Raw genomic sequence first — 25412 nt, forward strand, 5'->3', positions numbered from 1 at the left:
CTCATACTGCTTTTATTTTGTTGCTAGTATATTAACAGTGTCAATGTTCAGTGCTCCAAGGTAAGACTCACACGATGTGCACTTCATCGTCCAACATTTTATTCATATTTAATATTGCTTTAATTCACTTAGTTCTACATTGTTGAGAAGTAATGTGTGGGAATTTCTGTAGGTATATATCACCATCACCTCCTCAGCCACCTCCTAGAAGATTGTCAGAGAGTACATCAGTTCCTGGATCTCCACAACACAGGCGGGTGGAGCATTTTCGAGCACGTTTCCAGTACACCCCTGAACCTCAACGACGAGTACTGGAGGACCTGTAGAAAAAGTAATAATTTCAGTCTGTTATTAGTACCGAGCCTGGAGCCTGAAGTTATAAATAATGAAATACCTTTTTTTGGGCATATGCTTACAGGATATTATATAAACATCTGTAAGGAAATATATCACTAACCCCAAACTATCAAGTATACAACCTTGGCATAAAAGAAAAGACCGCTTGCTTAAAAAGAATCTATATGTAATGCTGTATTGATGCATGACCATTTTTTGATCTTTAATTGTATCTTTACATTGTGACAGGTTTCATCATCATTGATCAACTCAGTGGTAGTAGATTAACAGGCTACTACATATGTTTTCTTGCACTCCAACATAATTGTTGTGTATATTGTTTAACAATAAGAAATTAAACTAATGTTGCAAACATGTGAACTTATGAAATATTTGGAGGTAGTGTTCTTTTCTTTAAACATAGCCTATTTGAGTTCACATGCATCTGCATTTGTTTCTTCCACTGCTCAAAATCTTTCAGCAGTTATTTTCCATTAGATGTATAGGAATCTGTCAGTTTGCTTTCCACTGAAGCATAGAATATGTTTTAAATTGCTCATCTTATGTTACTGAGCTGATTGATTTTGATGAAACTCGTGACAGCAAGTTATTACTGAAAAGTGGATGTTCACTAATATGCCATGCCAAATAGCTCCAACTAATCAGCAGTTATATTTATTTTGTGAACAAATTTCTATTTCCAAAGCAACAATGGACACCAGATCCTGAGTCAAGGGAAAGCCAGCAGATCAGGAGGAAAGAGAAAACCATTAAGCAAAGCTAAGAATAGATATGATTTAAAAACATGATAAGCTAGACATTACTGAGACAGCAGTTGATAAACCACAGAAACGGGAAGAAATTATTGACAATAAAAGCAGAGATGAGACATAAATGGGGACAAACAGTGCAAATAGTGGAGGAGAAGTGATCAAAGGAAGAAAAGGCACAAAAGCCACAAATCATAAAAAATAAAGGAACTCAAACAAATAAATGCATGAGTAAATGGGAAATGATAAAGAGACAAGGAGATAGAAGGACAGTATGAAAGAAGGCAGGAAGATTACGATTGAGAATCCTATCAGTGACAAGGTCATAAAGACAGACTGGACAAGAATGGGACATAAAATTGGCCATATGCTCTTTAACTTCTCTGGACGTGTTAACGCGCACACCTTTGTACCTGTCCCTGTGTGCTCTGAATGTGTTCACGTGCGCCACCAGTCCTTCTACCTGGTACTCTGAAAGTGTCTATGCGTAGACATGATCAGATTACCATGTTCAGAGCACCCAGGGACAGGTACAAAGGCGCACACGTTAACACATCCAGAGCAGTTAAAGGGTTAAAGGAACTGTCTTTTCATTTGCCATGAAAAACCTAAAACTGAATTTGGTGGATAGGGATTTGAACACTGCTTCTCCTGAATGAGGTCAAGAGTCTCAACCAATGTTACTTCTCACTGAATTAAAGAGTTAGGCAAAGATAGGTACAGTTAACATAATTTGACATCAGTGTGTTCTAAGAACTAGGTAGGTTCTGCAAAGTTAGTTTCCATCCATGCAGTTTTGAGTTACTGACGAATGCAGAAAAAAATCCATATTAGTTGGGCAATGAAGCAGTTCCCAAGGCCATGTTCACTATGTTGCAGGTATTGTATCTTACTGGTATGGACTATCTATTATTAATTTTCAGTGATGGCATAGTAATTGTGCTACCACCACTAAAATCTGAACAACACTTGTTTGTCAAATGATATATTACATGGCTTTTCTCACTGGTCCCTTTGAGGAAGCAGGTCTTATTAGTGATGGGACTGAGCTATCTACAGGTAGTAGGGTATATAGGACAAGTGTTGTATGGGGGAGGGGAGAAGAGGGGAATCAAAAGAATATTTAACACATGGTCAGGTGATAAGCAAATGGGTTGGAAAGGAACTTAAAAGACATTTCAGGATGTTGTAACAGTAAGAAAATGCTTTACTGGATGGTCTGGAGTGAATAGAGGACTCATCATCATTTTAGGGACTCACAACAATAATAGCTCTGGCAAAGAAGTTCACTGATGCATTCCATATCATGAAAGCATTGTGTGATAAAAGATAAAGTTATTTGTTAGTGTGGAGAAGTATGGATAACTGTGACATTGGGTGACATGTACAAGATACCTGCCCAGAACTGACTAAAGAAGTAATTGCATGAATTTAGGCAGTGTTGAGAATGGCTGTGTGTTCAATTTTCTAAAAAATCAGTATCTGAACAGAAATATTTTCCACAAACCTTCAGGGGAGGGAGAATTTTACATGTCAACTGTCAGAGTGTAAATACTGTTGTTTGTTGGTGGAGTCAGCATATACTGAAATATGGAAGTGACAATCAGTGACATGCAACTCATAATTGAAAATGCTGGTATGAGATTCAGCAAATCTTGCCTGTGATAATTCATTGATGTATTGTAGAAAGTCTGAGCAATTCAGTTCCAATTTGAATTCAGTAAGTGAGAAATGTTGCAATCGTTTCAGAACTGTATGAGAGACAGGTCTGTAATGTCAGTTTCTATGTTTACCCTTAGAAGGTGACAACAGCAGAGGATTAGGAGAAGGCATCTGATTGATCGGAGGATAATGTATGACTCTTTGTGAGTTTTTGTGACTCTTTAATGCTTTGATTATCCAGTCGCATGGATATGGTTCTCCGCCATTCCTCAGGTGCATTGAGGATAGGCTAAATCCTACAATCCTTTCTTACCATATCAAATTTCTTCACAATTATCCCAGTGTGCCCTTTGTCAAACTACTCAATAGTTACTTATTCAGTGCCGAAAAATCTCACACCATTCTTCTTACAAATGACTTTCTATCAGAGGGACATTTGACTATGAATTTCACTGGAGTTTTCTAAGACTTTTTCGTCCCTCATATTCCTCTAGCCAACTGACTCATTCCATGTCATAGTGAGAGGTCACTGTTATGATCCATTACCTTCATAATAAAATTCTTTATGTATGTGTATTCTCTGCATCTGAAAATTTGAACACTCTGCCAATACTGGACTAGACAGGATAGAATTAATTCAAACCAATAATATTTTAAACCTTTGAGTCCAGCCTTGAGTTTGTCTGTGCTTGTAATACTAATATTTGTCTGGCACGTACAAACACATCAGACACAAGATAGAAGTGCATATTGCCTGGAGGTGGCTTGCTAGATTCATGAGCTGCAGTGTGATCTTCCACTCAAATCTCAAATACAGCTGCAGAGATACTTTTACTGTACTGTACTTTCATATTACGGAGATCATGTTGTTAATATCTGTATGGCATATGTTAATTTTCCATATACGATTTGAATGACCTTAGGCTGAAACTAGTTTTGGGAAATTAAGCTGTGGTGGAATCATTGTATTATAATTTTCACAGTATCAGCATTTGTGGAACCCAGCATGACCATAACATTTGCCTTAAATAATTTTGAATGATAGAGTATATCACCTAAATTTCTAGACTTTTATGAGTGACATTTATTGCCATTCCTGTCATGGATCATTGCTTTGTTGATTTAGCAATACCAATCCAGTTGAATAGCATTCATTTATAGCACTGACTGAAATTGTTAGTATTTTCACTTTTTTCTCCCCACATTTGACTGACAATGTTGACCTTATCTTCAAATTCTAGGTAGCTCCTAGGATTTATGAGAATAGTGCTACTGCTTTCCCCTGTATATCCAAAAGAATCATTCACCCCTATATATCCAAAAGAATCATTCAGCGCATTGTATGTATCAGGATTTCCATTCTCGCTTGCAGTCAGCTCTGATGTAGAATGTCTAATACACAAGCCAAGTAAGAAGTCAGGCTATATGTTTTTATTCACAGTCTTGATACAGCATGTTTGATTATCGCAACAGTGATGAGCGCTGTTCATGTCAGAATTGATCCAAGTTATTGATTTACTCTTTTGTTTCAAATAGTAATCCACTTTTAAAATGTTAATGCTATATCATGTAAGTTCATCCTATACTTTAAAGTGAGATTTAAAATTTGACCGGTAATCGTCCATTAAAACTTTAGCTATATTGTGACTTGAATCGTTACACCTAAATTTCACAGACATTGCTTTTCAAATGGAATACTTCAGTCATGCCCCACAGACTATCTCCCAGCTTCAACCTGCAACTACTTTTCTCCATACATTCCAAACTTCATGAATAGAAGAAATATCAAAGACACTTACTTTTCCAGAGCCTCAGGTTGTAAATGGTGTGAAAGTTTTTGCATTTGGTTAAATATTAATTGTGTTGAACATTTGACTAAGTAGGATAAGTACTGTCTGTGAAATGGATTTGAGCCTCAGTCTGAAAACACAGATTTGAAACTTAAAAAAAGTTCCATGAAGGCATTATCTGAATGCGATGGAAATTGATAGATGTGATGTACATGTTCAGACAAACAAATGATTACAATTTCAGAAAAATTGGATGATTTATTCAAGAGGAAGAGCTTCACAAATGGAGCAAGTCAATAACATGGTGGTCCACCTCTGGCCCTTATGCAAGCAGGTATTTGGCTTGGCATTGATTGAAAGAGTTGTTGGATGTCCTCATGAGGGATATCATGCCAAATTCTGTCCAATTGACATGTTAGGGCATCAAAATCATGAGCTAGTTGGAGGGTCCTGCCTGTAATGTGGTTTTGGCAGGCACGAAGACAAGAAGTAGACATTCTCACTGTGTGCAGCCAGGCATTATCTTGCTGAAATGTAAGTCCAGGATGGCTTGCTATGAAGGGCAACAAAACAAGCCATAGAATATTGTTGACATACCACTGTACTGTAACGGTGCCATGGATGACAGCCAAAGGGATCCTGCTATGAAATTAAATGGCACCCCAGACAACCGCTCCATGCTATTGTGCCATGGTGGGCGACAGTGAGGTTGGTATCTCACCACTATCTGGGGCATCTCCAGACATGTCTTTGGTCTGGCATCTCATTGATTGAAGTATACTTGTTTTCAGTGATGAATCCCACTTTGGACTGAGCCCTGATGACCAGCAAAGACGTGTCTGGAAACATCACACGCTGTATGGCCCAATAGCCAGGAGTGATGGTCTGGGGTGCCATTTCATTTCATACTGGAGTCCCTTTGGTTATCATCTGCAACACCCTTAGAGCACAGTGGTACAATGACAATATTCTAAACTCCATTTTTTTGTCCTTCATAGTCATCCTGAGCTCACATTTCAGTGAGATAATGCCCACCTGCACATGGCAAGAGTCTCTACTCCCTGTCTTCATGCTTGCCAATCCCTACCTAGGCCAGCAGGATCGCTGGATCTCTTCCCAATTGAGAACTTTTAGAGCAATATGGGCAGGGCCTTCCAGTTGGCTCTGGATTTTGTGGTTCAAACATGCCAATTGGGCAGAATTTGACATGATATCCCTCAGGAGGAGATCCAACAACTCTATTAATCAATGCCAAACCAAATAACTGCTTCCATAAGAGCCAGAGGTGGACCATCGCATTATTGACATGCTCAGTTTGTGAATTTCTGTCCCATGAGTAAATCATTCAATTTTTCTGAAATTGCAATCATTAATTTGTTTATATATGCACATTACATCTACCACTTTTTGTCCCATTCAGATAGTTCCTTCATGATACAGCCCTTTATTTTTAAAAGGAGTATATTTGGAGAAATGCTTAACAACGTGCTGTCTTGTAATTCTTATTTATTATGCCCAGTTTCAGTCTGTGACTATCCTTTAGGTAATAAGGAACACAATCACAGCATCACATGTCATACATGTCTTCACATACAAAGAACTCAGTCTGAGGCAATCGTTTGCCACAAGACAGCATTGTGTTATGCATTTCCCCAAACACAGGTTTGATAGATTAGCAAAAGAGAAATAAATAGAGCAATTAAGAACTAGGTAAAAAAACTGAAAGGAGGAATGATGAAAAAGTAATATTAATAATGAAAAAATATAACACATTTTCCCATTTTTTCATCACACACACACACACACACACACACACACACACACACACACACACACCTTTGACCTCCTACTGTCTCCAACACCTTCCCCTCCATCTCCGTCACCGACATGTCCTCAACAGGACTTGTTAGTAAACCTGAAAGCCTGTTGTGAAGTGACATCAAAATGACATGTCCCACCATGTGACTACAAAACTTAACAGCAGTTGACAAGTGAAGAACTTTGGTGACACTGTCTTGGATTTCATTGTGTTTACTTGTTTTTGTATTTGTGTTATGAAGATATGCAATGGCGCATTGAAGATTTATTGCAGATACATCACTATTGGTACGATTTGTTACAATTAAATACCAATTAGTGATACATAGGCAGTAAAAGACTTCAGGAGATTCTAGATGAAAGATAATATTGTCAAAAGTTATGTATGTTCACTGTGGTGTTGTGGTTAGAAACGTGGAGTTACAGAGTCAAAAGAAGTATATATCTTCAAGTTTCTGTGACTTTCTTATTAGTGCAATAGAATTCTGTTCTGCAATATTTGATGTTATTTACATTTAAGAGAACTCTCTCTCTCGGGAGTAAGTTTGTTCTATTTTGTGACTTTAGTCTAATTAAATGGAAGATGAAATTGCTGCTAGTGAAATAGATGGCAGTGATATTTATATTCTTGTTTGTCACAAATATCTGGCTGTTTATTTCTTAATATGTCACGATTTATGAGCTGTGGTTATGAAGGAACCTAAGAGCACATTTTAAATTGCTGTGAGTGAAATGAGCAACAGTGACAATTATATTCTTTCTTAATTTTGTTCATCATAATTGGTGCTTTAGGAAATCCTGCAGATATGTCATTCATGATTTAAACAATGAAAAATATTTATGTAAACAAATGCACTTGAAAATGGAAATAAATTCTCAAAACACATTGTGCTAAGCATGAAAAAATAGTAACTTGTGGAGTTATTAATTATTTAAATCATGAATTATATTCTTGCTTGTCACAAATATTTAGCTCTGTCACTCATGACTTATTGGATCAACTGCTATTGACTTTCATGATTGCATCGAGTGACACATCATTTTCACCTCACTTTCCAGTAAGCTTCATGTGAAATTAACTTCTCCCTCCTCACAACAAATAATTCCCTCTCACCCTAGGGTCTGAGTGACCTCCACTTCCTTTTTAAATAGCCCAACCTCTCTCTCTCTCTCTCTCTCTCTCTCTCTCTCTCTCTCTCTCTCTCTCTCCCTCTCTCCCTCCCTCTCCCTCCCTCCCCCCCTCTCTCCTTCCTTCAAAAAGATAGTAGAGTGTACATTAATTTGTGGACTACTTATGTACCTGTAGATGTATTAGTTTGCTTTTATATTTATCTGTCAGCAGTGCTACAAATTTTGCCTGGTAAGTGTAAACACTTGCCAGCAATTCTGTCTCATAATTTTATAGTCTTTTCAAGTGAATTTTCCCTTATTACTAGATGCTTTGATTATACAATCTCAAGTAAATATGGAAATAAAAAACTTGGCATGTATTAACGAGATGGACCTTAAAATTATTTGAAAATGCATTAGCAAATAAGAATAACTTTGTGTCAAGTGTCATTTAAAAGAGAAAACTGATATTTACACTGAGCTGACAAAAGTCATGGGATAGTGATATGCACATATACAGATGATGGTAGTATCCTGTACACAAGGTATAAAAAGACACTGCATTGGTGCAGCTGTGATTTGTACTCAGCTGATTTATGTGAAAATGCATCCTATATGATTGTGGCTGCATGATGGGAATTGACAGACTTGAATGCAGAATCGTAGTTGGAGCTAGACTCATGGGACATTTCATTTCAGAAAACATTTGCAAATTCAATATTCTGAGATCCACAGTGTCAAGAGTATAATGAGAAAATAAAATTTCAGGCATTACCTCTCTGCACAGACAACACAGTGGCTGATGGTCTTCACTTAATGACTGAGACAGTGGCGTTTGTGTAGAGTTGTCAGTGCTATCAAACAAGCAATACTGTGTGTAATAACTGCACAAATCAATGTGGGACATATGATGAACATACCTGGCAGGATAGTGCAGAAAATTTGGCGTTAATGGACTATGACAGCAAATGATCAACATAGGAGCCTTGTTAACAGCATGATGTCACCTGCAGCACCTCTCCTGGACTCACGACCATATCAGTTGAACCTAGATGACTGGAAAATTATGGCCTGGTCAGATGAGTCCCCATTTCAGTTGGTAAGAGCTGATGATAGGATTCAACTGTGCTGCAGATTCCATGAAGCCATGGACCCATGTTGTCAACAAGGCACCATGCAAGCTGGTGGTGGCTCCATAATGGTGTGGGCTGTGTTTACATGGAATGGACTGGGTGCTCTGGTCCAACGGAACTCATCATTGACTGAATGGTTATGTTTGGTTACTTCAAGACCATCTGCAGCCATGTTCCCAATTTTTATGTTACCAGGCCACAATTGTCCACAACTGGTTTGAAGAACCAACAATTTCACCACCCAGATCATCTGACATGAATCCGGTTGAACATTTATGGGACATAATTGAGATGTAGGTTTGTGTATAAAATCCTGCACTGGCAACACTTTCCCAATTATGGATGGCTATAGAGGCACCATGGCCCAGTATTTCTGCAGGGACTTCCAATGATTTGTTGTGTCCCTGCCATGTTGAGGTGCTGCCCTACACCAGGCAAAAGTAGGTAGGACATGAGCTTAGGAGGTATCCCATAACTTTTGTCAACTCTGTGTACAACTTCCCTACAAGAAAAAAATTCTTTTTAGAAATGCAGTAATGAATATTGAAAGAAATACAAACACATTACCTCATATTATTGTGAACTCCTACTTTTATTACAGTCAGCTCATCATTAAGCAAATTTTGTGATATATTGCATGTTAATTAAAGTAAATAGTTCAGTAAAATTTTACCCATAGTTAATTTATGACTTATGTTTATGTTTCAGATTCATTTCTTGAAGACAGTACAATCAAGCAGTTGGATTAGAGTTCCAATTGCCATGGGATAGTGCACTTGGCTAATGTGTTTGCTTAGCCCAGTAATTTCCCTTTCTGTAAACTGCGTAAAGAACATTTGTTGGAGTGTACCATGGAATGACTTTTATATGTGTTTATATTGATTATTGCAAGTTGTTATAATGATTATTGAAAGTTGTTATAACTCTTCAGTGAAAGCAGTTGTTCATGTAACAATTTTAAATGATAGTTAGAGAAACATTAAGGCGAGACTGTCTATTGTGTTTGGCTGTGCATAAAGCTCCAGTGATTATTTAGGAGAGTATGCCAGAGCTGCTCCTGCTAAATGTTATAAAACTATTTTTGATGAGAGGCTTCAGCAGATTCTGCATACTGATTCATTATTTGTGTACCAAAGAAAATATGTTATTGCTGTTTAATGCACATGACTAGTATGCTTGAACAGTTCTGACATAAAACATGTAGCAATGGAAGATGATATGGCAATCCTTTTATTTTATTTCATACAGTACACTGTTACAATAGATTTTGGATTTTTTAAAATAATTTGGCCAACTTTAAATTCGGTACAATTAATATGTTTCAGAACAAAGAATGTTTTTGCAAGTCATAAATAAGAGAAGGCACATTTAGATGTCCAAAAGTAAAGCTTAATTGGTATATTGTGTTTTGAAGTATCGTCAAAATGTTTTAATAACTCTTTTGAAGTAATTGTTTTCTTTTGTGGTGTTTGAGTTTCTTACATTTTGTATTGAAATTCGAAATTGAGTTTTTGCAGTTGATAATATAACGAAATGTGTGTTTAACACTATCTGTGCTTAAATTTTTGCATTTTTATATTCAACACATGAAATATGCTGACAGAACTTGAGGAGATGGAAGAAAATGAATTGCAAAATTGTCGTAAGAATTCAGTCCTAAGATATTAATTATGTGTTGTTTTATTAGAACTACAGGTATTACAACTTACGAAAGCATGCATACTAAGAAACATTACTCCAAGAAACTAAATACCAAAATTGTATCATTAACTTTGTGCTACATTATGATGTCATGTTATAAGCTCAGGGAGACCGAGTGGCATTAATGCATTTTGTTTTACATTTTATGATTTTTTTAAAATCTCAATTTGAAATACATAACAATACAAAATAATAAAATAGGGTATATTTAAATAAATGTCATTGGCATTTACAGTTTCCCTCTTACATGTTTTATTCTTGTTGTGATGTATTCTTTATTATTAAGAGATCAGTGGAACCAATGTGATATTTGTGGTAGAACAACCAGTAAAATCTTACATTTGGAATTGTATACATGCACTATAAAATGACATTCAACATTCTTCTTCACAAACATTCTTTTGTTCTGGTTGTTACATCCAAATTAATTCATGAATCAACTATTGCTTCATTAAATTCCTCTTTTACATCATTGTGTTCCACATTGCCTTCTCTTAGTGAGAAACAGCAATTTTCTTTTCATCGTCACTAAATTTTGCTGCTCAGGGTGGCAAAGAATAACTGAGACTCAGAACAGAGTATAGAAAAAGGCCGTAAACTTTATCAAATTCTGTGCATACCAGTCAGCAACACTGCCTGCATTGAAGACACACATTCAACATTGTTATCACAAGTTATATGTCTGTGGTAATGATTCAGCCACTGTATAAGGAAACATGTTTGTTTGTTTGTTTATTTATTTGCATATTCTTTGCGTGGTACCATCACAGTGATAGCTTTTGCAAATGTCATGACTACATAGAAAAATGTGATACTTATGACAACCATTTTTAATTTCGGGAATACACATGTGTGTTTATGATTAAAACCATGTAAAACAGATATTTGGTAAAAAATATTGACAATAACATTCAAACTTGTGAATCTGGATATAGCATTTTTATAGCCACAAAATTACAGTAAAAAGTTTAGAGGTTATCAACACTGCATGGTTTTTCTGTTTTATTATACACTCATATATTTGAGTAGCATTATTAACAGTAATATTAATCTTCTTTGATCTTAATGGAGATTATGGACACATGGCAAATTATTTTAAAGTCAGTAAGTTGCCCATTAAAATACTTTGACTGTGCTGAAAAATATCTGGTAATCATTTCGTGCAACATTGTCATGCAGGACAGAATGTTGGGGAGAGGGGAATTAAGATACCAAAATTCACTGGATTAAGCTGATTAAAGGCAGAATTAATTAAAGGTAGCTAGTTGTACAAGATATTCTCTGTGAAGTCACTGTACTTTTAAAACAAGAATTTTGGTAAATATTTCTCAGTTGGTTTCACTAGATCAGTCTTCTTGATAATATGACATTATGGCATATTATTTATTTTTATCCATTATTGACTTGCTTGAGGACTGCTCCCATGTAGATGAAATTTTAAAACATTGTTTTTTCAAACTGCTTAATAAACCCAAAACACTCCATTTCAGATACTGCAATATTTACACAAATCTTGGTACAGTCTTGAAGTTATAATTTGAACATAAATGTAACAAATGACCTTTTTCTATTTAAAGTAAAAAATTACTTGGTTGTTATTTTTTTTAGTTCTTAACATTAAAAAAAAAAAAAAAAAAAAATGAGTGTGCATGGTCCGTGGAACAATAGCATAGCTAAGAAAATTTATTTGACAATGAGAGCTTTAGGCTGTATTGTTGAATTATATTTATAGATTGAAAATGTAATTTAACTCTAATAATACTCATGGGAGAAGTATCTGATAATCTGTGTTCAATGAAGGCTAAGACTTGCTTGATACAATTAATTATTCAAAATCTGGTTGGTAACGTGTCCAGATTTGTTCAAAGAAAACTTGTGAGATGGTTCCTGTGAAGACATTATAATGTTTTGAATCAATTAAGGAGGTTAAACTCCAGTAATACAGTGTGACTAAAAGAAATTTTCTGACTGCGTAACTTTTGAATTCTCTGGGAGCTGCAGTAAAAACCATAATTACTTATCCTTCTGTAATGAATGAAGTCTCTGTTTCTCTGTGCATATTAGGTTATGCAGTATGCTTTAAGCAATATTCCTTTCTTTAATAGAACTGGCATTAGTGGGGAAATGACTTCACTTATTGAGGAAAAAGTAAGTCAGAGAGAGATTATGAGCCTAACATTTAATGTTGGTTTTTGTCATTTCTTTTTCCTGGAAAGAATGAGATGAAACCTTGTATGATTATATCAACTGAGAGCCTTTAAATCATTGGATATACGCTTGATTGTTATGTGACAAATAGTACAATGAATAACCAAATATTATTTTTTGCCCAGTCATTTTAAACAACTAATATAATTTTCAATAGACTTGTAAGTATATGCTTGTCAGAAAAGAAATACTGTAGTGCAGTTTTCATGTTTTGTTGCAATAACAAGCCAGTAACCAGTATATACTCTACAGTTCAATTTAGTTCAAGTCTTTGTGCACCATTGACCACTTACAGCAGAATAGGTTTAGATATTAATATAAATTATAACAGGTTTTACAGATAAGTTCTTACAATTTAATTCCACATCTTTTAGAAACACTCTGAAACCTGGCTTTGATGTTTATTTCAAATAGCTCTGCTGTCTTGTAAAATGGGTATTTCAGTAATGTGTCATAAATCATAACATTGAAAATATTACAGAGCAAGGACCAAGTCAATGCTATAAGTTTACTGAAAAGTTTTAAGCATGTTATTTTGTGTGAGTCTGCAGTCTTTGTCAGTCTCTGTAGTGTTGCGAAGGTGTATATTCTCTCTGACGTTGAACCAATTTAAGTTGCTTTTGACATAAAGCAGTGGTATAGATTTGTAGGTTTAAAAAAGTCAGTATCTTGAGTTTGATAAAGAGATGTCAGGCAGGAAATGTGTGAGTTTCTACATGAAATAGCACACTTTCACTATTCTCTTGCATACATGGCTAATATGTTCCTCCTAGCTTAATTTGGAATCAGTGTGAAATCCTAACAATTTTACTGACTTACTTTCTACAGCTTTAGTTAACTGCACAATTAGTTCATGTGTTTCATCAGGATTACAAAGGAGCTCATTAGAAGAAAACCAATTCGTTGATAGTTCTAGTTTTTCTTGTCTTGGCTGATACCATTCTATTGTGTTGTGGTACATGTTAAACAGTGTTGTATCATCTACATAATACACCACTGAATTAGCTCCTCCTTGGTAATGTAAATATTAATTGGAATGATGAACAAAAATGGACAAATGACAGAGCCCCATGGCACTTGAGTCCAAACTTCCTTCAGTGAAGAGCATTCTTAACTGAGACTAACTATCTCCTGTTGCTTAAATAGGAAATGTTGACAAACATCTTAGGATTACAGGTGAAATACAGTCACTGTAACAACCAGTTTCTGGACGTTTATTGTGACCAGGAAGGTACTGACATCTCTATCCCCAACTAGATGCATCAATAAAATCTATAATTAATGATTATTTGGCATGTGAATAACTTTAATATTATAGCATGCTGACATATTAACATTATTCATTTTTCTTAAGTGGTGTTTTTGAGATTTCCTGATGTATTTGTTCACGTTGATCATTGCACTATCAGTAAAGCAATGGTCTCGGTAAAATATACTGTCCAAAGCAGGAATATCATTGGCTAAACATAATCATCAAATGTGAAACGTATCCATGAAATTGTCATACTAAGAAGAAACTGCTAAAGAGTAAATCCAGCGAATAATAGTATGTGGGAAAGCTACAGTTTGTTAGTCAACAGTGGTTTCTACACACGGTGTCCATTTCAGTGTAATAAGTGGATGTCTTTATATGAATCTATGAATCTCAGGGCATTTTTCTCCTTATACAGGGTTCTAGTGAGGCTACAGTAAAGCACTGATCACAATAAGACCTAAGCTTCAAGAATGCCTTCATTCTGTACCAGAACACAGCCCACATGACATTTCGTACGTACAGCCATAATTTTGTTGCCATGGGTCTATGAGAGCAGAACAGCAATCGTGTATGCTGCTTCTCATGTAGATGACATGACTGGAGAGGAAAGAAAGTAAATGTGAAGGAAATGGTGTTAGAGAGTGTATGGCTTCTTTTCTACTATCTCTGACACCATTCCAACATTTTTATTTTGCTGTTTCAATAGGAGATTAAACTCAAAGGTTCCTTGCTTTTTATTTTGCCTCCTTTCCTCTTCAGACAAAGTGGGCCCCTTTAATATAGCCCCCGAATGACCTGGTCACCTCTCCAACTTTAACTATTTCCTTTTGTGTTCTGAATAAACAATCTGGGCTTCTGAGAGCTATAAACACTGTCTTTATTGATTGTATGTATATCTGTGGGCTGTACTGAGATTTGTGCCTCCTGAGGGTGTGTATGGACCATCCTATCTTTCTTGCCATGAACATAGTACTTTTTTTATGGATTTTTGTTATATAGTTGGTTAACTATCACCTTTGCCTGTTATCTCAATACGCGAGATAGCACACTGGGTAAAACACCACATTTGCATTTTCAAGGAGCAGAGATCAAATCCTTGGTTGGCCACAAAAATTGATGTATTCTGTGGTTTCCCTAAATCATTTGAGGAATGTGGGGATGATCCATTCCATGGTTTGGTTAATTTGTCTTCTTATTTTCATCCATTCAAGTTTGATTTCCATCTTTAAGGACCTTCTCTGTGGTGAGGCATCAAACCATACCCTTCCTTCCTTCATCTTTATCTGTTCTATTTTGTCTCTTGGTGTCCCTCACTTTGTGTCCTCAGCTGTGCCTAGCAATTGACATATTGTTCATCAAAGCAGTCTCCATTGGGTCATGATTTTTCTTACTTCACCAACATTTTCTTAATATCAGCCATTGTGGCAAAACCTTTTATTGTTCATCCTTTATTCAGCCAGCTGTTTGTTTGTTCATATAGACCTCTTGCCTTGTTTGATACCTCTATGTCTTCTAAATAGTATTTTTTCAGTGTTCGTGACTCCTCATTTTTATCATCAATTCTCTCTTTTATTTTCAGTCCCATCATGTGCACTTCCATTTTATCTTCCAATGCCTACACTGTCACTGTCACTACATATATGCATTCACCATAACTAAGCTACAGGTTCACACACTCTTTCTCTATGTCTACATACATACTTAAAAAAGGGGGGGGGCGAAAAGCATGTAGCAAGAGAGTTGAATAGTTAATCCTGAGAAAAAAATTAAAACTTTATGGTCAGTTGTGAAGGAAGTGTCTGGCCAACAGCAAAAGGTGGAAGATATAAAGTCAGTACATAGAAAAAACGTTTTTGTTACTGATAAGTCAGATATATGTACAGTATATTACAATCACTTTCTGAATATAGTAGGTGAACTAAATAAAAACTAAGTTTCTGCAGGGACTTATATAATTCTCTTAGAAAATGGTTTTGCAAGTCTGCTGCCTGAAATACACCTCCATGATACTGACAAGGGGGAGATTAAGTCAATAACTAAATCACTGATGGATATGATGGGGTGTCTAGCAGAAAGGGTGGAAGGAAGATTAGGGTTTATTGCCCTTTCGACAGAGAGGTCACTAGAGGCAGAGCATGAGCTGTGATTGTTGCAAGGATGGTGCCCAGTGCAGAGTCCCAAGTGACTGGAAAAAAGTACAGGTAACTCCTGTACATAAGAAGGGTGAAAGAATGGACCCACAGAATTACAGACCAATATCCTTGACATCAGTTTGTTACAAAATACTTGAATATATTCTGAGTTTGAATATAATAAACTTCCTAGAGACCAGGGACGGCATCTGAGGTAGTGCCACTGTTCTGTGGCACCACTTGTATAAAAAAAGAAAGAAGATAAATCTATGTGAACTGTGCATAAAACATTGTTTCAGAGTATGTATTTTCGGATTTGAAGAGGCGCGTTTCGCCGCGCGTGCTCTCGCGGTTTTCCTGAAGCTTGTAGCCAATTGCAGTCTGGCACTGTGTACCCTCATAAGTGCCGTGTGAAGGGCTCGGCCATTGTTTTTTTTTCTCTCTTTATTGTGATTTCATTCCCCTGCCCCACATGGGTAGGGGAGGGCTGTCAGCGGCACAATCCGCCGCTCTTCAGCTGAGTGACATGACAGCTAATACAATAATAAAATGTTATATACAAGGCGATAAAAAAGGGGGACATAAAACAGGGTAAGGGGAGATAATGCAGGTAAAAATACACTGACATGGAGATGTTCAATGGGGGACAATTAAAAAAGTCGACATAAAGTTAAAAAACACAGTTGGCGATTCTTGAAACACAAAGAAGACATTGAAGGCACACGCACAGGTTAAAAGTCGGCCACAGTATTACAAACACTCCAGAACAACACACTTTAAAGCCACCTGGAGCACACATGATGAGCAACAAAACTGCCAGGTGGGACCTGCCAAGGGAGAGGCCAGAGAGGATGGAAAGGAAGGGAGAGCAAGGTGCACCAGGGGAGGCGGTGGGATGAAAAGAGTGAGGGCATCAGCAGGTACACCAAGAGGCAGGAGACTGGTAGGGCAGGAGATGATGAGGGAAGACGAGGCAGGAGGGAGTGCAGAGACACTGAAGGGGAGCACAAGAGAGGGAGGGGGAGAAGGAGGGGAAAGCCGCTCAAGAGAAGGGAGGAGGAGAGGGAGCCCTGAGGAGGAGGCAGGAGGAAGATGGGGGTTAGAGTTGGTAGGAAGGGTAGATGTCAAGGCGAAGCTCATCATCTGGGAGGGGTAGATGGTGGAAGTTGCGTTGGTGGAGGGTGTGGAGATGGAAAGAGGGTGGGACACAATGGTAAAGGCGCAGCAACGGGGGGGGTGGGGGTGGAGAGGAAGGGAGACACCAGAGGGGGGGGGGGATCAATGCGGCGGACAATATACAGTGTGCGGATGTGTTCAAGGAAAACGAGAAAGTGGGGGAAGGGGATGGGGTCGTAGAGGATGCACGTGGGGGACTGAAGGCAGGTGCGGAAGGCGAGGCGGAGCGCATGGCGTTCGAGGATTTGGAGGGATTTATAGAACCTGGGAGGAGCGGAAATCCCAGCCATGCTGACACAACAGAGGATGGGGCAGATCAAGGATTTGTAGGTGTGAAGGATGGTGGATGGATGCCAACCCATGTCCGGCCAGACAGGAGTTTCAGGAAGCAGAGTCCATTGTGAGCTTCGTGTTGGATGGTAAGGAGATGGGGAGTCCAGGTGAGGTGGAGCTCGAGGGTGAGGCCAAGGTATTTGAGGGTAGGAGTGAGGTGGATAGGACAGCCATAAATGGTGAAGTAGAAATCATGGAGATGGAAGGAGCGGGTGGTGTGGCCTATGATGATCGCCTGGGTCTTCGAGGGGTTGATATGGAGGAACCACCAACTGGTGAATTGGTCAAGGTGGGTTTAGAGCGTACGTTGGGACCACTGAAGGGTAGAATAAAGGGCTAGGAAGGCGGTGTCATCAGCAAACTGGAGGAGATGAACAGGCGGGGGAGGTTTGGACATATCAGCAGTGTACAGGAGATAGAGGAGAGGGGAAAGGACGGAGCCTTGGGGCACGCCGGCAGATGGATAGAAAGTATGGGAGTTGGAATTGTGGATAGTCACATAGGAGGGACGATGAGAGAGGAAGGAAGCAATGAGACGGACGAAGTTGATGGGGAGTGCATAGGTCTGGAGTTTGAAGAGGAGCCTGGGATGCCAGACACAGCCATAAGCGTTCTGGAGGTCAAGGGAAACAAAGATAGCGGAGTGACGGGAGTTAAGTTGGAGGGAAAGACGATTGGTAAGGTTAAGGAGCTGGTCGGCGGCAGAGAAGGAAGGCCAGAAGCCACATTGGGTAAGGGGAAGGAGGTGGTGCTGGTTAAGGTGGCGGTGAATACAGTGAGAGAGGGTGGTCTCGAAGACCTTACTGAACACGGAGGTGAGGCAGATGGGACGATAGGAAGAGGTATCAGAGGGGGATTTGTTGGGTTTAGGGAACAGCAGGACACGGGAAGTCTTCCACAGGTCGGGGTGAAATACAGTGGAGAGGAGGACATTGTACAGGGTAGCAAGGACAGCCAGGAAGGATGTGGGGGATTCCTTGAGATGGTGGTAGGTGACACCATCATGACCAGGGGCGGTGTTGCGTTTGGAGCAGAGGACAAGTGTGATGTCATGTGCAGTGATGGGAGTGTTGATGTCTGAGGGGGGTAACTGATCCAAGTACTGGAAGCTAGGGGCTAGCGGTGGGGCAGAGGTGTCAGGGCAGTCAAGGACAGTGGGGAAAGGGAGTAATCAAAATGGGGATTGTCAGGAAAGGGTCGATCGTCATGCAGGATAGGGTAATACGGGGTGGGATGGCTACCAATAAGGTGATGGAAGGCTGACCAGTACTTGGAGGAGTTGACAGGGAGGGTGGAGTTGAGGCGTGTGCATGTCTGGCGCCAGTCCCGGCATTTCTTTGCTGTAAGGAGGTTCCGGATGTGTTGCTGTAATTGCCGGTGGCAGATGAGTGTATCCTGGTCACGCGTGCGGAGGAAGGAGCGGTAGAGCCTGCGGGACTCACGCAGAAGGACGGCCTGTAGAGGAAGCGTAGAGTGGTGAGGGTGGATGAGTTTGGTAGGAACATGAGCCTCCACAGCATCAGTGATTGTCTTCTGAAGGAAGGAAGAGGCATGGGTGATGTCAGCAGGATGATGAAAGGTGAGGGGGTGGTTTTCGACCTGTAAGGCAATGGATTCCCAGTAGGCATCCCAGTCGGCACAGCAGTAGTCATAGACAGACTTTGGAGGGGCAGCTGGGCGTGTGGCTACAGGGGCGCAATGGGCAGAGATGGTGAGAAGGACAGGGAGATGGTCACTACCAATGGGATCGAGGACGTCTACAGCGATGCGACCAAGGAGGTTGGGGGAAGCGAGGATAACATCGGGGGTTTAGTTACTTTCAGGACGGGTGTGCTGTGGGAGAGGAGCAAGGTCACCATGGAGGGTGGCAAGGAACTGCTGCCACCGCTGAAGGGTGGCAGGGTCATGGCTGTGGATGTTGAGAAATGTTGGGAAATGAAGTTGAAGGGGAGAGGAGCTGCTGGGCGGATACAGATAGTGGCACAGGTGATGGTGATGGAGGGAAAAAATATGCTGAGGAGAAGGTGTTCAGTTGGGTAATTGAGGAGGGGTTGTGGCCGGACAGGGAGATGCTTGAGGTGGCCTATAGCGACCCCACCTCAGGCAAGGGGAAGGGGATTGTCAGTGCAGTGAAGGAGATAGGGGAGGTGTGGACAACATGGTGGGGTTGGAGGAAAGTTTCATTAAGGATGGAGGAGTCAACTTGGTGCTGGGATAGGGTATGTGTAGTGTTGGCAGAAGAGCCAACACTGGGTTTCTAGAGGAGGCCGAAATGCACGCGTTTAATTACACGCTGACTGGCGTGAGGTCTGGAACAGGACAATATCTTGAGAATTGCAAATAAAGTACGTAGTTGATATAATACTTAACTTTAATCCACAATTGTAGAACATCGCTCTTGATGATACATGCTTCATATAATAAATATCAATTGAATACGGCGCCTTGCTAGGTCGTAGCAAATGTAGCTGAAGGCTATGCTAACTATCGTCTCGGCAAATGAGAACGTAGTTGTCAGTGAACCATTGCTATGAATGTCGGCTGTACAATGGGGGCGAGTGCCAGGACGTCTCTCTAGACCTGCCGTATGGTGGCGCTCGGTCTGCTATCACTGACAGTGGCGACACACGGGTCCGGCGTATACTAATGGACCGCGGCCGATTTAAAGGCTACCACCTAGCAAGTGTGGTGTCTGGCGGTGACACCACAGTATGCATGAAGAGGTATTTGTTGGCTGGGAGGGAGCGAATGTTGAGGTAGAGTAGATGATACTGGTGATGCGCCAGGAGGTAAGAGGTGGAAAGGAAGCGGGATAAGGAGAGAGGGGCTTAAACGGGGGTGTCGAGGTGGGTGAAGGTAAAGTGGGCCTGGTTGTGGGAAAAGGTGGCGTAGGTGTTTAAGTGGAAAACAGAGCGGGTGGCGAGGGAAATCTGCTGGAGTGTGTGGGGGCGTTGGAAGGGGTGGATGTTCTGCAGGACGATGGTGAGGAACCAGATGATGTCTTCTGCTGTAGGGGTACGGCGGAGGGAATTGTTGGGTTGGATGGGTGGGTTGATGGGGCAAATGGGGACAGTGAGCTCAGGGTTGGTGGGAGGGGGGTTTGGTTTTGCTTTTGGAGGAATAGGTGGGGTGAGGTTCGTTGCAGGTGTTGCAGGAAGGGGGAGAGGTGAGGTTGGGACACTGTTTAAAGAAGTGGGAGGCTCTACAATGGGGGCAGGTGGGGGGGTTCTTGCAGTTTTGGGTGAGTTGGTCATTGTACAGGAGACAGTGCTGGCAGCAGTAGGATTGAGGAGTGGAACGGGACGGGTCAACAGGTAGGCGGCGGTTGAAAATCACGGCTCCCTGTGTGAGGAGGTGGTGGATGGAGGAGGTGGACTCTGTAAATATACGGATGAGAAAGGTAGGGCCAGAGGAGCTGTAAATACGGCAGGCCGAGCAGATTTCCAGGGAGGGTTGGGTGTTCAGATCCCCCAACACCTCAGCCTCTGTGACCACAGGGTTGAGTTTTGTGATCACGGTGGTGAGGGTTGGTGGATGACGAGGGGCTTGGGGCTGACGAGGAGAGGAGGATGTAAGGAAAGGAGTGAGGGATGCATTGGGGCCAAAGGTGATGTGAGGAAGGCACCGAAGGAGATCAGTATGGAAAGAGTGACGGGGGGAATAGATGAGAACAGAGTCCCTGCAAGGGATAAGTTGGGTGATAGGTGCACTGGGGATGTGTGGGTGTGGACATCGAGGAATTTTGGATCAGGGTTGGCTAGGACGAAGGTATACATGGAGAGGGCTGGGGAGGAGGGAGGTGGGGTGGTATCCATGGCAGGGTCAGAGGGAAGTGTGGCACGCAGTGGTTTTTTGGAGGAGAGGTCCCCATTGGGGCGTTTGGAAGATTTTTTGGCAGGTGTGGCCTGGGAGGAGGGATGAGGGACTGGATGGATGGAGAGGTGGTGGGAGGCAGGGCGCTTCTGTGAGGTAGTGGCACCAGGTAAAAGGGTAGGGCGGTCTGTGGTGGCGACTGGCATGGTGGGCAATTACTCGGGTGGGGGAAGCAGGGGTAGTTACAGGGGAGAGGGTGGGGAGGGGAGAAAGTCATCTCGGTGGGTGACAGGAGGGGGAGGGAGGGCAGGAGCAGGGGTGACATACAGGTGGGGATAAATTGATGAGGAGGAGATAGAAGGGGAGGAGACCGTGAGTAGGGGAGGTGGATGAGACGGTTTAATCCCAGAGAAAGCACTCCATAATGTTGCAGTGGAGGCAGGTGAAGGGGAGGTGTAAATGATGGTGGTAGTGGTGGTGTCCATGATCGCAGGGAGTGCCCATGGGTGACAGGAGTCGCTGAAGTACATAAGGAACTAAAACGGGGGGCAGTGACGAGCACTGGGCGGCGGTGAGCACCGGGAGATGGCGGCAGCAGCAACAGCAGCAGCAGCGAGCACCAAGAGACGGCGACGGCGGCAGCAGCGGCGAGCACCAGGCGGCAGCGACCAATCAGCTGCGAGCTCCGGGCAGCAGCTTCGGCGAGGACCGGATGGCGGGCGAAAATACGACAGGAATGGTTGGGACTCTTCCAAGTCGATGATACACCCTGAGTGTAGCCCAGGTAGTGTGAGACCTCAATTAGGAACTGAGGGGATCCAACCCTCGAATGGCCGTTGGTTCCTATATGCTTCTTATGGCTTAGGTGGAGCGACAGCTAGTCTGACTCAGAGCTTTAAGTTCCTTCCACCAGAGAGCAATGAAGTGCAGGACCTATAGTAGAGTGCCTATACAGAGAGAGAGTGGCCAATCAGCCCATGGCCGCCATGTTTTTACCATATTGCGTGCGGAACATGCAATTGAAAGGTATTCACTTCACGAGTAAAGTAAGGCATGTGTTTGACGCATGAGACCAAGGCAGATCTAGCATAATGCTCAGTATATGATTAAAACAAATGCCATTCGTCTTTGTTTATATAGGCCTAATAAATTTGTGAGCAAATGGAAGTATCGTGAAGTAGTGTGTATGTCTGCCGAATTTCAACAGCTATATTTTATGCCACTATATAAACATTGAAAACAACTGAGTAATAAGAAGTTTCATTGAATGTATCTCAGATTACATGGTGCTATTTCTGATTTCTCCGTGCAGATATTCATCACTGAAATTAGTAAACTCTTGTCTCTTTCTGTCCCCACATAATGCATTTTAAGTGTGTGTCGATCTTATAACATTTTCTTATGCTGGCAGAACACATCAATCTGTATACACTTTTAGAGGAACTCTGTGCCACAGAAAATCGGAAAAATATCAATTCTTCGGTACTCTACTGAAACAGCAGAAAGTAATTCAAAATAGGTTACTGAATATCCACATGATAATTATAATTTACGGGAATGTAAATAGCCAAGACTACAGAGCCAAGTGCGAGTCGCCAGTTGGAAGTATGTAGACTTAGTGTTCCGTATACATGTTAAAACACATCGTCTAGCATGAATTGTCACTCAAGAACCATTAAAAGTCTAGAAAATAACGTTAAAAAACTTAGCTGGCGCAGGATTCGAACTCACGATTTTTTTTTCCATTGTTGATCGTTGGGTTTGGTCATGCAGACGTCACATGATCTGCATTAAAGGTCATTTGTTAATCCTTCTACTCAGTTTTTTTATTACAGAGGCCAAACAGCTCTCTGACCGAACACGATGAGCTACCTTCCCGGCAAGTTTAGAAGTTGAGACAGTTACCACTAGAGCATAGGCTCACCCGTTCTACAAGGCCACATTAGTGATACTGCGGTGTTCATTTAGTTTGTCTTTCATTGACAGAATGTCTCAGTAAAAAGGTTGTTCTGTAATTTTTTAAAATTTTGTTTTGTAGGCATTATAAGCATATAGAAAGAAATTGATTGTCCGATGCACAAAGAAACCAAACGAGCTTTCTCACAGTGACAACTAGTGAGTAAAACACATGTAACAAAGGGACATCTCATGACTGCAAGAGTTCCTTGTACTTACAACAGAACAAAATGTTAATGCTTCGGCCTTACTAACGGCACATCACAGGAGAAAATTACTTACTTCACACAGAAAGGAATAATTTGTTGGTTTCCATAAGTCGCCTTTACGATTCCCACCTTCTCGGTTGACTTTCACTGCCCACTGTTTACGTCTTTCTGCATTTCTTGGAAAAACGAGCATCATATATCCATCTTCACTTCGGTTTTTGCACCCAACAGCGGAGCAACCAGGCATTCCTCTTGACTGTCCTTGATGATTTTGTAATTAATATTATCAGTGACACTCAGTAAATCACTTTAAATAAGAATTTTGCCTCTAAAATTGCTGTGAAGTTCTAAAAGTATCATCAAAGATCCGACCAACAGAGACTGTAAGGTAATTTACGTAAATAGAACCGACAGAGAACATGCAAAAGTCCTTCAATACCTACCGTAATACAACAATGGAATTTGCGTTCGAAGCGTTGAAAAGAACCAGTAATACAGAATCACACACAGTATCTATTTATACTCGTACCAAGTCATCGTCAGTTTGGTAAAAACATGGCGTCCTCGGCTCTCAGCCAATCAGCGACACTATCACAATTGGCCACTCTCTCCCTCTAGGAGGATGCTAAGTTCACCCAACCTGGATATGATGTGGCGTCATTATGACGTATATACGCTTTAGTCGATTAACACACCTATCGACTCTTACGAACGTTCGAGATTCTAAACTGTCGTCAGCTAGTGGTTTGTTTTGACACGTGCGATTCTGATAACAGCTCAGTGTGGCAGCGTATATGTATTTCGCCAAAATAAAAGAGCTGGATATTAATAGAACAGATAATACGTTTCGTAAAAAAGTGATGTCTTCTTATGTCCCGACCAGATTTGATTGTGTGATTGTTGTGTTGAACGCTTACGCCGAAAATAATACTTATTTATTATCAATATTTTAGTATGGTTTCATGGTTTCATACAACTGATCTTGTCAGTACATATTACATTGTAGCAGCATACTCTTGCTGACTTTTTTTCTTAATTTATATAGCTGAAAGAGAACTCGTGCAAGTTTGTTAGCTAAGTAATTTATATGTCCATCCCAAGATAGTCTTTTATCAACCATAATTCCAAGCAATTTTACACTCGGACCGCAGAGACAGGTACCTTAGTTTCCAGTAATGACTGATGTGTAGAATGATTGAATTTCGAACTTAAAAAGAAAAATATGAGGCATTGTTGAAGAAAAATCGTCGACCGGAGATGAAATACGAGGGGAAGTGGATTTCTCAATGTAATCTTGACCAAAGGTTAGTGTCTAGTACTGATTGACGTATAAAATGATTGAATGCAGTGTCAAAGCATTCCATGGTGGTAAGCTTTTCTCTCATTAGTCTCTCGAATGCTGAACATATAATTAGAGACGAGCAAACGAAAAACAATGCACAGGACACAAACACAGTACAATACACGATTTAAACGCAAGGAACGCAAAACACATTTAAACGAATGGCGCAGAGCACAGCTCTACCCTGTCACAATCTCTCGAAAGTTCACAAAAGTCGAATAGTCGATATACGGTTTCTATCGTTTTCGATGTAGCGTGTATACGTCATAATGACGTCACATCGTATCCAAGTCCGGTGAACTTAGCATCCTCCCTCCCTCTAGGACCTATAGAAGCACGATCTGCCATCTAGCGATCATGTTAGAATACATCGGGGCGCAGATTTCTTGTAATCCAGTTTTACAATCTTTGTGCAAGTTAATGCTAATGCATTCCTAATCGCTAAGTACTGCTTAAGTAAATCGAATGCAGAAATAATACACTTAAATATCGGTATAAATATCTGTATGTGATTTGAATATAATTTTGCCCTTAAATTTTGAAACTAAGGGGTATTATTTCAATATTGCTATATTTCACAATAGCAGGGCCATTGCTACAGAACAAAAAAACTAACCTATTCGCCTCCTGTTGAGCATCTGTTTTCCAAACAAGGTGTAGTATTTCTG

General features: G+C 40.5%; 1 protein-coding gene and 1 long non-coding RNA gene across 2 annotated transcripts in view; one reads left to right on the forward strand and one right to left on the reverse strand.

Moving 5' to 3' along the window:
- Positions 1-11154, forward strand: part of LOC126470993 (dual specificity mitogen-activated protein kinase kinase 7-like) — a 179451-nt gene extending 168297 nt beyond the window's left edge. The window contains exons 10-11 of the mRNA XM_050099043.1: positions 173-331; positions 9328-11154. Of these exons, the coding sequence (XP_049955000.1) occupies positions 173-326 (154 nt within the window). The 3' untranslated portion in view covers positions 327-331; positions 9328-11154. The remainder of the gene's footprint in view (positions 1-172; positions 332-9327) is intronic.
- On the reverse strand, positions 183-24031 carry LOC126470995 (uncharacterized). The gene is made up of 3 exons (XR_007586287.1): positions 23846-24031; positions 23476-23663; positions 183-320 (listed from the first exon to the last, which is right to left on the reverse strand). It is a non-coding gene; the product is annotated as an uncharacterized LOC126470995 (long non-coding RNA).
- Positions 24032-25412: the final 1381 nt, after the last annotated feature.

This window comes from Schistocerca serialis, chromosome 3, assembly GCF_023864345.2.
Source record: "Schistocerca serialis cubense isolate TAMUIC-IGC-003099 chromosome 3, iqSchSeri2.2, whole genome shotgun sequence".
NCBI classification, from domain to species: Eukaryota; Metazoa; Arthropoda; class Insecta; order Orthoptera; family Acrididae; genus Schistocerca; species Schistocerca serialis.